At 33.5% G+C, this 13,196-nt stretch overlaps 1 protein-coding gene across 4 annotated transcripts in view; it reads right to left on the bottom strand.

The window, feature by feature from the left end:
* ARID4A (AT-rich interaction domain 4A) overlaps positions 1-13,196 on the bottom strand; it is a 68,112-nt gene that overhangs the window by 50,437 nt on the left and 4,479 nt on the right. For all 4 annotated transcript variants that reach the window (XR_005363313.1, XM_038544824.1, XM_038544826.1 and 1 more), the window contains exons 4-8: positions 12,085-12,150; positions 10,983-11,073; positions 2,993-3,072; positions 2,584-2,678; positions 785-917 (exon numbers count right to left, since the gene is read on the bottom strand). Coding sequence is in view for 3 of the 4 variants with exons in the window: in XM_038544824.1 (XP_038400752.1) it covers positions 785-917; positions 2,584-2,678; positions 2,993-3,072; positions 10,983-11,073; positions 12,085-12,150 (465 nt within the window). In the remaining variant the exon portion in view is untranslated. The remainder of the gene's footprint in view (positions 1-784; positions 918-2,583; positions 2,679-2,992; positions 3,073-10,982; positions 11,074-12,084; positions 12,151-13,196) is intronic.

The raw sequence follows: 13,196 nt of genomic DNA, 5'->3' as shown, positions 1-13,196 counted from the left end.
AATAAATACATACATACATACATACATACATAAAACAAGGGTATAAAGGTTTAGAAAAATGAAGTATTTTACATACGGAGCAGTTAAGAACCTGAATACAGAGCATACACTGAAAATGGGAAACAAAGGGCTAGGACGGCCTCAAATATTCATCTAAAGAGTACAGAATTGATCCATTAGGCAGTCAGTGAAAGTTTGGTGGGGTTTTCTGGAGAATGTGACTATCGTGATTAAATCAGTATTTTAAAATTGATTTCTCTATAAAAGTTGCTTTTAGAAAAATAGTCTGAATTTAGCAAAAAGTTCAGGAATTAAATTAAGAGAACTCAGAGGTAATTACCATAAATCAAGTGTAAAATAATAATACAAATAGAGTAAAAAGAGACCACTGGACATATTTTGAAGGAAGAGCTGAAAGATCCCAATTTAAAAAAAAAAAAAAAAAAAAAGAAAGATCCCAATAACTGGTTATACAAAATAATAAGAGAAGACAGTGAAGTATGTGGGACCTAAGTACAGTTGCTCAATTTTGCAATAAAATCCAAATTAAATTTGTATAATACTTTCAAAATATTTTAAATGCTTTTGAAAAATCCATGTTAAACAAATATTTTATTTATTTATTTATTTATTTTAATTTAAACTAGACTTCATGCCCAACATGGGGCTTGCACTCACAACCCGGAGATCAAGAGATGCATGCTAAACCAACTGAGTCAGCCAGGTACCCCCTTAAAAAAGTATTTTAAATGGTTGATAAATTCTGCAAAGAATTCCTACTTACCAAAGCAGGATACCAATCAGTCTTCTCAGATGTAGATGCCACACTTACAACTTTTCCTAATAACTCATCATTGAGACGTCGCTTATCTTCATCTTCCTCCTCACTACTTTCTTCTTCCTTTTCATCTTCATTACTAAAAGTCAGAATAACTCTATCAGGATCTTCATATAAGCCATTGTTGAGAGAGTCAGAGTGGTGTGAATTTAACATGTACGATTCAATTTCTAATGAAGATTACTTCAGACTAGTAGTGTCTTCATTCTTATTGAAAAAAATTTTTTTAAAGATTTATTTATTTATGATAGACATAGAGAGAGAGAGGCAGAGACACAGGAGGAGGGAGAAGCAGGCTCCATGCAGGAGCCTGATGTGGGACTCGATCCCAGGTCTCCAGGATCACGCCCTGGGCCGTAGGCAGCACTAAACTGCTGCACCACTGGGGCTGCCCAAGAACCATTCTTATTGAAACTGAAGAGATCGATAACTTCTCTAGTCCCAAAGTAGTCCATGGTAACTCTGAGTCCTTGTCACTAAATGAATGAGGATTTGGACTCAGTTCTTATGCCAACCAGCAACTGGGACTGAAAAGCCTAATTATGTTACCATGAAGTACCTTCTGTGCTAGATATGTTTTTTTCTTTTTTAAAGAGACTGTTCTTCTACGTTTTACATATGCCAGATGCCAGGTAATGTAACTCTCATTTCCTAACAGGTTATGAAAAGTCTCATTAAGAAACATGTGAGGGTTTAACTTAAGTTACCTAGACAATAAAATAAGCAGACAAACCTATATATATAATATGGAAAAGTCTACTAAACTGGCCTGTACTCTTCAAAAATGTTAAGGTCATGAAAAGACCAAAAAAAAAAAAAAAAGGCTGAAGAACTTTTCCAGATTAAAGGAGGTTTAAGAACCATATAAACTAGATGTAATGCATGGTCTTGGATTGGATCCTGGATTCAGGGGATACTTATCAAGGCTACTATTAGACCAAGTAGCAAAATTTGAAATATGGATTATATATTATTACATAATAGCATTCCATTAATGTTAAATTTTCTGAATTTGAAAATATATTGATTACATAAGAGAATTTCCTTATTCTTAAAGTGTTTAAAGGTAGGTCTGACGCTTGCAATATCCTCCCATATAGTTTGGCCAATTAAAATTACCACTAAATAAAAAATAATTATAATATGTACCTACAGAATGAATGATAAAGCAATTGTGCCAAAAAATTTAAACAATTAGTGAATTCAGATGATGAGTGTATGAAAGTTTACTTTTTTAAAGGATTTATTTACTTTTAGACCAAATGAAAGGGAGAGAGTGTGTGTGTACAAATGCTGAGAACAGAGCCCAACATGGGGGCTCAATCTCGCAACCCTGAGACCATGACCTCAGCTAAAACCAAGAATCAGACACTCAACTGACTGAGCCACCCAGGTGCCCCAAAAGTTTATTGTATAGTTTTTAAGTTTGAAATGTTCTTGAAATAAAAAAGTTAAAAAATATATATATATACTCACTTAAAATAGAAAAAAACAACATTGTATCAATTAAGGAATTTGGCAAAGTAACTCAAGACAAAAACAGCCTTTTTGAAACAGGAGTTGTGAATGATTCTTGGACAAAGTTATGGGAATAATTAAGAACAAGATCTGCTCAAGGTAAAATGCACATAAGGATACATGATACTATGGAAAAGATACCTGCACAATTAATTTTAGCCATCCTAGAAAAATTGTTTGTTCAATGTTATAATAATTGTAACATTACTGTATATGAAAACACTCACACAGGAAGAGAGGACCTCCTTCCTCTGTTTGTCTTCTTTGCAATTACTGGAGTTCCAAAATGCTCTGGATTTGTTAAGGGAAGCTGGTCAAGTGTCTAGATAAGGAACAACAGACTAAATCACATTTTACCTTGACATTGACATTAGAAGTTTTTCTTTAAACTCTTTTAAGATTTTATTTTATTTTTTTTCTTTTAAGATTTTATTTATTTATTCATGAAAAACACAGAGAGACAGAGACATAGGCAAAGGGAGAAGCAGGCTCCCTGCAGGGAGCCCAATGTGGGACTTGATCCCAGGACCCTGGGATCACACCCTGAGCCAAAGGCAGATGTTCAACGACTGAGCCACCCAGGTGCCCCAACACTGGAAGTTATTCAACCCAGAAAGCCCATCGAAGTCACCCTACCTCACTCTCAGCAAAATGTCTCTCTCCTTTTAGGCAAAGTGAGGTGCGTCTCAGTGTTCTCTCATCACCATCATCAAACACTACAATAAGCAAGACATACCAGAGAATTTATGCACAGTAAGTAAAAACTCCACTGCAGAGGATGCTATTATTGCTATTTATCTAGGGCTTAATATTTATTTGTAAGAACATTATTTGTTATTTTGCAAAACTTTTTAAAATGAACATACTACATTTTTCATTCTGTAGCTGCCAAACAGATGTAGGTTAAATGACTGCCCTCAAATGCTTATTGTGTATCCATTCACTTGTTCAATTTCTATCACTACAGAACCACCTTCTTGAAACCATCAGCAGTCTGATCAGAACACAGATTATTAAATTATCTTTAATCCTACAAGAATGAGCAAAAATCTGGTTTTAAAAAAAGTATTAAGAGTTTGTTCCCAGCAGTTATCAATGAAGTATCTCTAACTTCCAGAAACTATTTGCCTTCAGGTCACGCTTCTTGGATTACTGGACTCTTCCACTTATTTAAATGATAATTTACTATAGTAGAAGTACTGGCTGCCAAATTCTAAAGTCATAAGATTAAACTTTCTTTTTTTTAAGATTTTATTTATTTATTCATGAGAGCCACAGAAAGAGAGAGAGGCAGAGATATAGGCAGAGGGAGAAGCAGGCTCCCTGCAAGGAGCCCGATACAGGACTCAATCCCAGGACCCCGGGACTATGACCTAAGCTGAAGGCAGATGCTCAACCACTAAGCCACCCAGATGCCCTAAACTTTTTTCTTTTGCTAGAGGAGGATATAAGAAGTGTAGAAATAAAGGTTGAAGCAAGGAAATATCAGAAAGATGAAATTGTTTTTAATTCAAAAAAGTCAGTTATAATTGCACAGAAGCTTCCTCAAAAGCTTTTATTTTTCCTACATTTAAAAAATATCATACTACATGGTAACTTTGTTTACATATTTCAGGGAAATGGGGGTAAGGAGTTTAACATTTTATCACTTTTATTCTCCATATAACTAGCTATTTATTTTTATAGGTTTAACTTTTCAGAAATGTACTCTTATTTTAACATCTAACATTTACAAAGTATATTAAAAAGAAAATGCTCTCAAAAGACACCTGATTGCCCAGCATTATGAAGAAATAAAACATAAAAAGATGGAATCCTTACCTCAGGTACTTATAATGCAAAAATCAATAAATGTTTGTGTATCTTATGAAAATAACATTTATACAGGAAAGCATATGCACACAAAAATAATTAAGATTTAATCCTAATATTCATAATTTTAGCTGTTTTTCCATTGTAACAGAGTAAGTTAGTGTTAAAGGGAAATTCTAAATCACTTTGCTTTAATAATATTTAATCATAAACCTATTTTTCTCATGCTAAGAACTTATGTGTAAGAGCACTCAACTTTTTCAGTATTTATCTACCTCAGTCAGTTCTTGTCTTAGACTAAAGACATCTAGTTTAAATTCTTTTACATGCAGGAGCCAATGCAGAGAAAATGAAAAGTTCCTGAAGCACATATTCAGAGAACCATAATGTTGCCACAAGAGGAGCTGTGTTATACACTGTCAACGATGCAGAAATTAATGACCACCTGCAGACACAATGACAGGATAAAACACAACATCCTCCAACAATTACATTACTAATCTACACGTGATTAACAGCGCTCTAAACATTTGTAATCAAATTATGAGGTGTCCTAAGGTCTAATAAATAAACCACTGTTCTTTTAAAAATTCAAGATCACGAAATTATTGTACCAAACGTAAAATAATTCATGTATTAATATCCATAATTATATTAAATAATAGAACCTTAGAAGTGCCAATTTTCCTTAATGCCTACAATATGAAAAAGATGTTAACAATGTATATACACACTCATGCAGTTAAGTGGAGGTATGAGGAAAGAAAATGAGACTATAAGACTAATCGATAATATCAAATTTATGCAACAAAATATTTTCCACAATGTTTCATCATTAATCAATGGCAGCCTCAAATCAAATGTTCTGATAAAAAATTAACAATATCTTTAGCTTTTTTTTTTCATTTTTTAAATAATCACTTTGAAATAAATCAGATTTTTTTAAGGGAAAAATGCATTTCACTTCAAAATACTTTATCATGGATAGAAGTAATGTAAGATCCAAAAACAACTTCTCAAAGGGAACTGTGGTACCAACAACAATTTTACAGTTTTTCATAGGAACACTTACAACGTTAAGTGAACAAAGAGAAACAATTAAAATTTTTAAATTTAGTAATTTTAAATTATTAAATTTATTTTTTAACACCTAAAACTATAAAAAGGTATGTATTTAAGTGTTTCAAACAAGTTTGTTTTTTTTTGTTTTGTTTTGACTTCAAACAAGTTTGAAAAGCTATATAACCATTCAAGATTTTCTGAAAGACAGAAAACCCCAACAACAGTCATGACATCCCTGACTATCAAAATCATGAGGAAGTTCCACCTATATGAAGCATCCTCTCAAACTTTAATATTAGAAGTATCATATAAAGAACAGCAAAACTGTAGGCATTAAAGAGTGACTCTGGCAATTTGATGAGTGAAATAAGTAACTGGTGTATATAGTAAATTTAGTTCTTTTTAGTTCAAGATGTATACTACAGCATGCCAAGAGTGAAAAAGCCAGACTATAAGAATTTAGTAATTCGGGGATCCCTGGGTGGCTCCACGGTTTGGCGCCTGCCTTTGGCCCAGGGTGTGATCCTGGAGTTCCAGGATCGAGCCCCAGGATGGAGTCCCAAGATCAAGTCCCACGTCAGGCTCCCTGCGTGGGGCCTGCTTCTCCCTCTACCTGTGTCTCTGCCTCTCTGTGTGTGTCTCTCATGAATAAATAAATAAAATATTTTTAAAAAAAAGAATTTAGTAATTCTATGAAATGTTTTATACTTGCCAAAACTGGCATCTGAATAGACTATTGAGTGCAGAAGAGTACAAAAGTGATATCACTAGGGGTGACTGGGTGGCTCTAGGTTAGGCATCTGCCTTCAGTTCAGGTCATGATCTTGGGATCCTGAGATTACCTGGAGATGGGGAGGGCGGTGTCCCTGCTCAGCCTCTCCCTCTGCTCCTCCCCATTGCTGTGCTCTCACTTTCTCTCTTGCTATCTCTCAAATAAATACATACAATCTTTTTTTAAAAAGTGGTATCTCTATTTTTATGTTACATATAGATACTAAAACTTAATTTGAGGAGAATGATAAAGCTAATGTTGATCTTACTAGACAAAACAATGCCTATGCAAATAAACACATAAAGCCTAACTCTAAACTGTTAGAATTAAAAGAAACAAAAGAAACAGGGATCTAACTACTAAATACAAAAGCTCCACCTGTGATTGTAGCACTGTTAGATGCTGGAGGATAGTAAGATAACAGTAAATTAACTAATTATATCTTTGGAGAGATGAAGTTATCACTTATTAAGCTTCTATCATGTCCTAATCCTCACAACAGCCTCTGCAAGGGAGGAATCACTATGCTTCTTTTATAAAGAAATGGAAAGGGGATCCCTGGGTGGCGCAGCGGTTTAGCGCCTGCCTTTGGCCCAGGGCGCGATCCTGGAGACCCGGGATCGAATCCCACGTCAGGCTCCCGGTGCATGGAGTCTGCTTCTCCCTCTGCCTGTGTCTCTGCCTCTCTCTCTGTGTGTGTGACTATCATAAATAAAAAGAAAGAAAGAAAGAAAGAAAGAAAGAAAGAAAGAAAGAAAGAAAGAAAGAAAGAACGAACAAAGAAATGGAGAATCAGAAGGCTGCAGTTTCATTAGGGAGATCAAAATGCATAATAAAGAGGTATGAAGCAGAGGCATAAAATGAGCACAGGAGGGGCACCTAGCTGGCTCAGTCAGTTAAGCGTCTGCCTTCAGCTCAGGTCATGGTCCTGGGATTGAGCCCCGCATCAGGCTCTCTGCTCAGCAGAGAGCCTATTGCTCCTTCTCCCTCTGCTATTCCTCCTCCTTGTGCTCTGTCAAATAAGTAAATGAAATCTTTAAAAAAAAAAAAAAAAATGAACATAGGAGAGAAAGTCAAGAATTTTCACTTTACCAAAAAATATTATACCTGTGTAAAGCAATTATAATAAAATACTCATATATATATACAGTTTTATGTTCATACTTCACATAATAGAATTTTTAAAATTACATATCTTAGGTATAACCAATGGTTCTGTTACATAAAATCATCTGTGATACAGAAGTCCCTCTGCAACCAAAGTCAAAAACTCCAGAAATTAGCACTCAAATGTATAATGAAATTGACAAAATATCATAAGAATGCTAATTCTTATGGAAGGCCATTTAAATAAGTTAAAGTGTATTACAGGAACGGATAGATTTCTGTTTGCTTAGTACTTTTTTCTTAATTATTTTCTAGTCAGTGGAATAACCACCTGGTTTTGAAAACATTTGTGGTCGACTTGGTTTTTAAAAGACATGCCAAAAAAAAAAAAAAAAAGACATGCCATAAGAGGTTCTAAATGAATTAAAAAGCCTTATAAGCCTGCAGCACTTCCTACATAAGTCAGTCCTTTCACCAGTTTAATCCAAACCTCTTCTACTCTATTAACTAGAACTTCCATGAGATCTGAACCAACTGACATACAAAACATAACTATATGGCATGAAAAAATCCTGAGTCTTAAAAAAAGCATTTGTCACAAAAAAACATAATCAAATAGATTTTATTTTTTTAAGATTTTATTTATTTTTTTTAGATAGTGTGTACATAATTTTTTTAGATAGTGTGTGTGTGCAAAGAGGGAGAGAGAATCTCAGGCAGACTCCATGCTGAGTACAGAGCCCGACACAGAACTCAATTTCATGACTCTGAAATCATGACCTGAGTGGAAACCAAGAGTCAGACGCTTAACCAACTGAGTAACCCAGGCACCCCATAATCAAATACATTGTAGTGTAAAATTTGATAGATTATATATGTGCATATGCATTTTATACGTAAATTACTAAAATTAATAATAATTCTGTCCTTTACATTTTCCCATTTTTCAAGTACAATGTGGTTTTTAAGACTTTTTAAATTTATTTATTCATGAGAGACACAGAGAGAGAGAGGGAGGCAGGGACACAGGCAAAGGGAGAAGCAGGCTCCATGCAGGGTGCCCAACGTGGGACTCGATCCCGTGACCCAGGATCATGCCCTGGGCTGAAGGCAGTGCGAAACCACTGAGCCACTTGGGCTGCCCGCCAATGTGTTATTTTTATATTCCAAAAAAGGGAAAGATGAGTAGTTTTAGAACATGTTATTGACAGCTGTATCTACCAGGAGTTAATGGCAACATTCAAGTGAAGATACAAATTCCAATCCTAATTTTGATACTTTTTGAATGACCAGAAGGATAACTATACACTTTCATGTATCACAGGCTCCTTTCCTTTCTTGCAAAGAACTGAGAAATGAATAAACTATGCTAGGAAGCACTGTTTTATGATACAAAGAGGAACTATTTCCAAGGCTCAAAAAAAAAAACGAAAAAGATCCATAAACTGGAGCTATTTATTATTCAACATTAGAGGAAAAGGTTTTATTAGATTTTTAAAAATTAGGTTATATTAGACCTATAATCTCTTTCAAAATTGGTTACTTAGCTATCATAGGAAAAAACACATTATATATTATCAAACTCATTCGATAACTTTTGATCACCAATGATCATAACCCTTTTTTGAGCCAAGCCAGTAGGATGGTATCCTCTTCTTTCATTTTTAATAGTCAAATTTTGAGGTCTCTTAAAATAAAAAATTGATATGGAGATCATTAATACTTTCTAGAACTTTCTGATCCACCTATATAATACTTCAATAGAAATTAGAAATCAAGAAAAATTTCAGAAAAAAGGAATTAAACTCAACAGATAGTAATCACTCAATTAAAGAAAAATATAGAAGGCACGGGACCTGTGAGAGAGGACACATTTTATTTGACATCTTTAAACCTCATTATACTCAATTCATTCTTTATATGGGATACATCATTCAATACCTAAATATTCATTATAGCAGAATACTATATTGAACATACTTAAAGTGAACAGTGCTTTTTAGCATCTTAAATTTTTTAGGTCACTTGCTATCATTACACAGATGCAAAAAACTTAAATATTTTGAACATTTCTCCTGAATAAGTCTCTGTTTCTCCAAGTAGTGACTATTTTACTAAATGTGTACTACCTGCATTAAATTCACCCAATGTAATTATAAAAAGAAAGATTCTTGGGTTGCCATCCCCAGACCTACTAAATTGAAGAGATTTGAAATCCTCAAATCCTCATTTTTTAAAACAAGCACCAATGATTCTTATGTACACTAATGCCTGATACACAAATTACATGCAATTAAGATTCTAAGATCTCTCAGAACAAGAATTATACAATTTCTTCTGTAATTACCTATCATAGAAAATCACCATAGAGAATGCTCAGTAGCAACTAGCTTTTAGAATGCTAAAACGCCATTCATATAGAGGATAAAGATCTGCTATTCTGGAGTGCAGAAGCCCCAAATGCAAAAATCTGAAAAGTTATCACCTCTGCAGAAGCAGAAGCATTGTATCAATAAAACTGCACAAGTACTATCAATTCAACCTTGATATCAAATACCAAATAGAAAGCAATACAAGTATTTGAACATGCATTATATAATCTTCCACAATTTTGCATATATGAATGCCTATAATTTTTACCACTAGTTTAATATAGTAAAATTGTATTTACTTGATCTCTAACAGTTAACATTAAACTTAGTTTTTAAATCTCTAGCAACTACCAACAGCCACAACCAAGCTTCCTAAAAATACGTAGTTCAGAATAACAGCACCGATGTGAACCAACACCAATTTCTAGGAGGCCCAAGAAGAATAAAAATAGTTAGAAAACAGTAGTTACATACAAGAAATTGGTACTACTAATAGAAGTCACAGAGTAAGACACAGGAAGTAGAATTTTTAACCAAAGCATGTTCTTCACAGCTTCAGTAATTTGTCTGAAAATGAATGATTTTTACCCAAAGTAACAAATCACGTAAAAAAGTAAACCTACAGGATCAAAAAAAAGTAAACCTATAGGATTATTTCTTTTCCTTCATGAAGGAAACCACACTATAATTACACCACTTATACCAGACATAAATGTAAAGACCAAAAAATGTTATAGATGTTCAGAGTAAAACAAAAGGCTGGATATTATCCACAGGACTGTGTTGAATGTACTGAGAAGAGATGTGGAAATGTTAATCATTGCTATTCTCAATATAATGACAGCAACTATATACTGCATTTAGGTTTTAGCTTACATGTATTAAGTCACTTGTTGCTGCTCACTACAATAAAGTTTTTTAAAGCCAGTGTAAGCTTATGTATGGAATGTTAAGTATGCATTCACATTAGTAGTAAATATATCTTTCCTGAAAGGTGTTATGGAGACTTGACGAGACCAAAAATCAAAACTTAAGCTATGATCATCTAGATTTGAATCTACTCTGGCCAGAATTTTTTACTCTTTAAATTCTGTGGTAGCATCTATATTACCTTATGTAAAACAGGTAGCAATATAATAAAAGATTGCAACTGTACAATCTTAATTGTAATTACAGGAAAAGTAAAACAGTCTGATTACTTACAATACTAACTTGTATCGACTTTCTAATGGAAGAAAATAACCATATAATTTGATGTTCTTGAAAATAAATAATCTAGGCAGCCTAAAAAAGAAATACATTCTTGGATGAAATAGCCACAAGTGATCAAAGAGGTAATTATTATTTTTGTTAGCAGCAGATGTCATTAAAATTTTAGCCAACTATATCCAGTAAACTGACAGAACACATATTTCTCTGCCAACGTGATTCACTATATACTTATAAAATAAAGGTATATGGAACTCCAAGTTAGGTCCTATATATTAAATTAACTACTTACCCACAGTATACCAACTAGCATCTGTCAACTTGCTGATAATAGCCTCCTGAAAGGATCCATCAGATGTCCTTGTTTCAACAATAGCTCCAACCTAAAACACAGCATCAAAATTTCATTACCAAAACAAAACAAAACAAAACAAACCCAAAATTTCATTACCAAATTTAAAGAAACCAAATCACTCCCAACTATATGACCTGGATTAAAAAGAAAAAATATCTATGATAATTCTACCATACATTCACATAGATCTTTATCATTTATAGTGTTGATATATTTATCATGCAATTTGAATGCCAAAACGCTTTGGCACAAGTAAGTTAGTTATTATTGCCCTTATTTTACACATTGAAATTGTGGATCAGATGAGATGATAAGAACCCAGTTTCTTAAATCTTACTTCAGAGCTTTTGTACTACATCACACTGCCTTCAAGGAAACTGTGCAATTTAAGCATAAAAACCGTAAGAGCAAGACTAGCTTTAATTTTCTTTCACAGAAACACTGAATATTGGATTCAGCATTCATATTTAAGGGATCTTTTAGACAAAGGTTCACCTGGAGAGAAGTGGATGGACCGACCAGCTGACCTTCCAGCTTCAGATATTTCAGTATATCAGATATTAACCGAAGCGGTACTCTGACATAACAAAGATTACATAAACAAATGGCCAGAAACGGAATAAACACAAAATAGGTACCCACTAAACTGAGTTATGGAGGCAACATACTTACTTGGTAAGTTAGAACAACAGAAGATTCATCAAAGTTATGATACTAGTATATTACTTAGCAGGCTAAATATTTCTAACAATGAAAAAAAAAGAGGCATTCAAGATTTCAAAACAAAAAGTAGCTGAAAACTCATGTTTATATATACTAAGTTACCCTCTGTAAGATGATTTTTCTTTTTTTTATTTATCTTTCTAAACTAAGGATACAGCCAGTGTAATATAATTCATTACAACATTTCATTTGTATTTTTGTTTCCTGATTAGCATTCTTATAAATTTTAAAACTATCTACAAATGTAAAATTCAATAATTTATGCTATGTATTTGTGATTTATCATTACGGATTTTAAACTGCAGAACATACGTACTCTTAAAGGACCCTTTACTTGGTCATCTTGCACCAATTGTGTAGTATTATCCTGTTTCAGGAGTACCTGGAAAACATTTTTGCACAGTAATTTGCATGTTACTTTTAAAACATGTTTGTGATGTCTTTAATCTATGCGTTTTTAGCATCCTGTGCTTACTTCTGTTTTAATACTTACTACACTGTCTTATGTTTATTGTCTCTGTCATTAACTGTGAGCTCCTTGAGGGCTAGAATCCTTTTTCATCACTATATCTCCACCAGTTAGCAAATGTCACTGAATATTATAGGCACTTCATAAATGTTTGCTGAATTAATGAACTATACAGGATTTATAATTTGTAGTGATTATTGTAAAAGTTTAAAACTGCCTTCATTGTTTCTTATCAACAAGTTATAAAAGGTTCCGTCACAAAGTATATAAAAAAACAGTATCAAACTTTATTGACCACATGCAAGGTAGACAAAACCAGAACACTGTTGGTCCTTTATAAAGTAAACCTAAGTAATCATGATATGCAGTTCAGTTACAAATAAGTACTTTTTACTATAAATTCTCCCAAATATACAGTGTAATCATTCATATAGTGCAAGTACCCAAATACGAAAATTGAAATTCTACATAATATATGTTTAAGACCTCCCCAATCACTGTACTGATTTAAATAAATGTATCAAGAGCCACAATATTAAAAAGTTTAAATTCTCAAAGAAGTCCAAGTAAATATTTAGTAATCAAATCTCACATAGCTGACACGGTAAACAGGCCAAATGAAACAAAAAAGAAATGTCAAATTATATTGTAACAATACGTTAAAAATTTCATCAGCAGTTCAAAATTTAAACAGAAATCGTATAATAATCATGGATACAACACAAATCATACTCTTCCAGTTCAGTAGTTCTCAAACTTCAACATGCAGCAGAAACTCTTGAAAGGCCTGTTAAAAAACAATCACTGGACTCTCCTCTCAGAGTTTCTAACTCAGTAGGTCTGGGGTCTGGACCTGAGAATTTGCACTTCCAACAAGTTCCCAGATGAGGTTGATGCTGCCAGTCCAGGGCCACACTTAGAGAATAACTCCTCCAGTTCATTTATTCATTCACCATATT

Source organism: Canis lupus, chromosome 8 (genome assembly GCF_011100685.1).
Source record: "Canis lupus familiaris isolate Mischka breed German Shepherd chromosome 8, alternate assembly UU_Cfam_GSD_1.0, whole genome shotgun sequence".
NCBI classification, from domain to species: Eukaryota; Metazoa; Chordata; class Mammalia; order Carnivora; family Canidae; genus Canis; species Canis lupus.
Note: the sequence above shows the minus strand (reverse complement) of the source record. Positions and strands in the feature narration are given on the sequence as shown.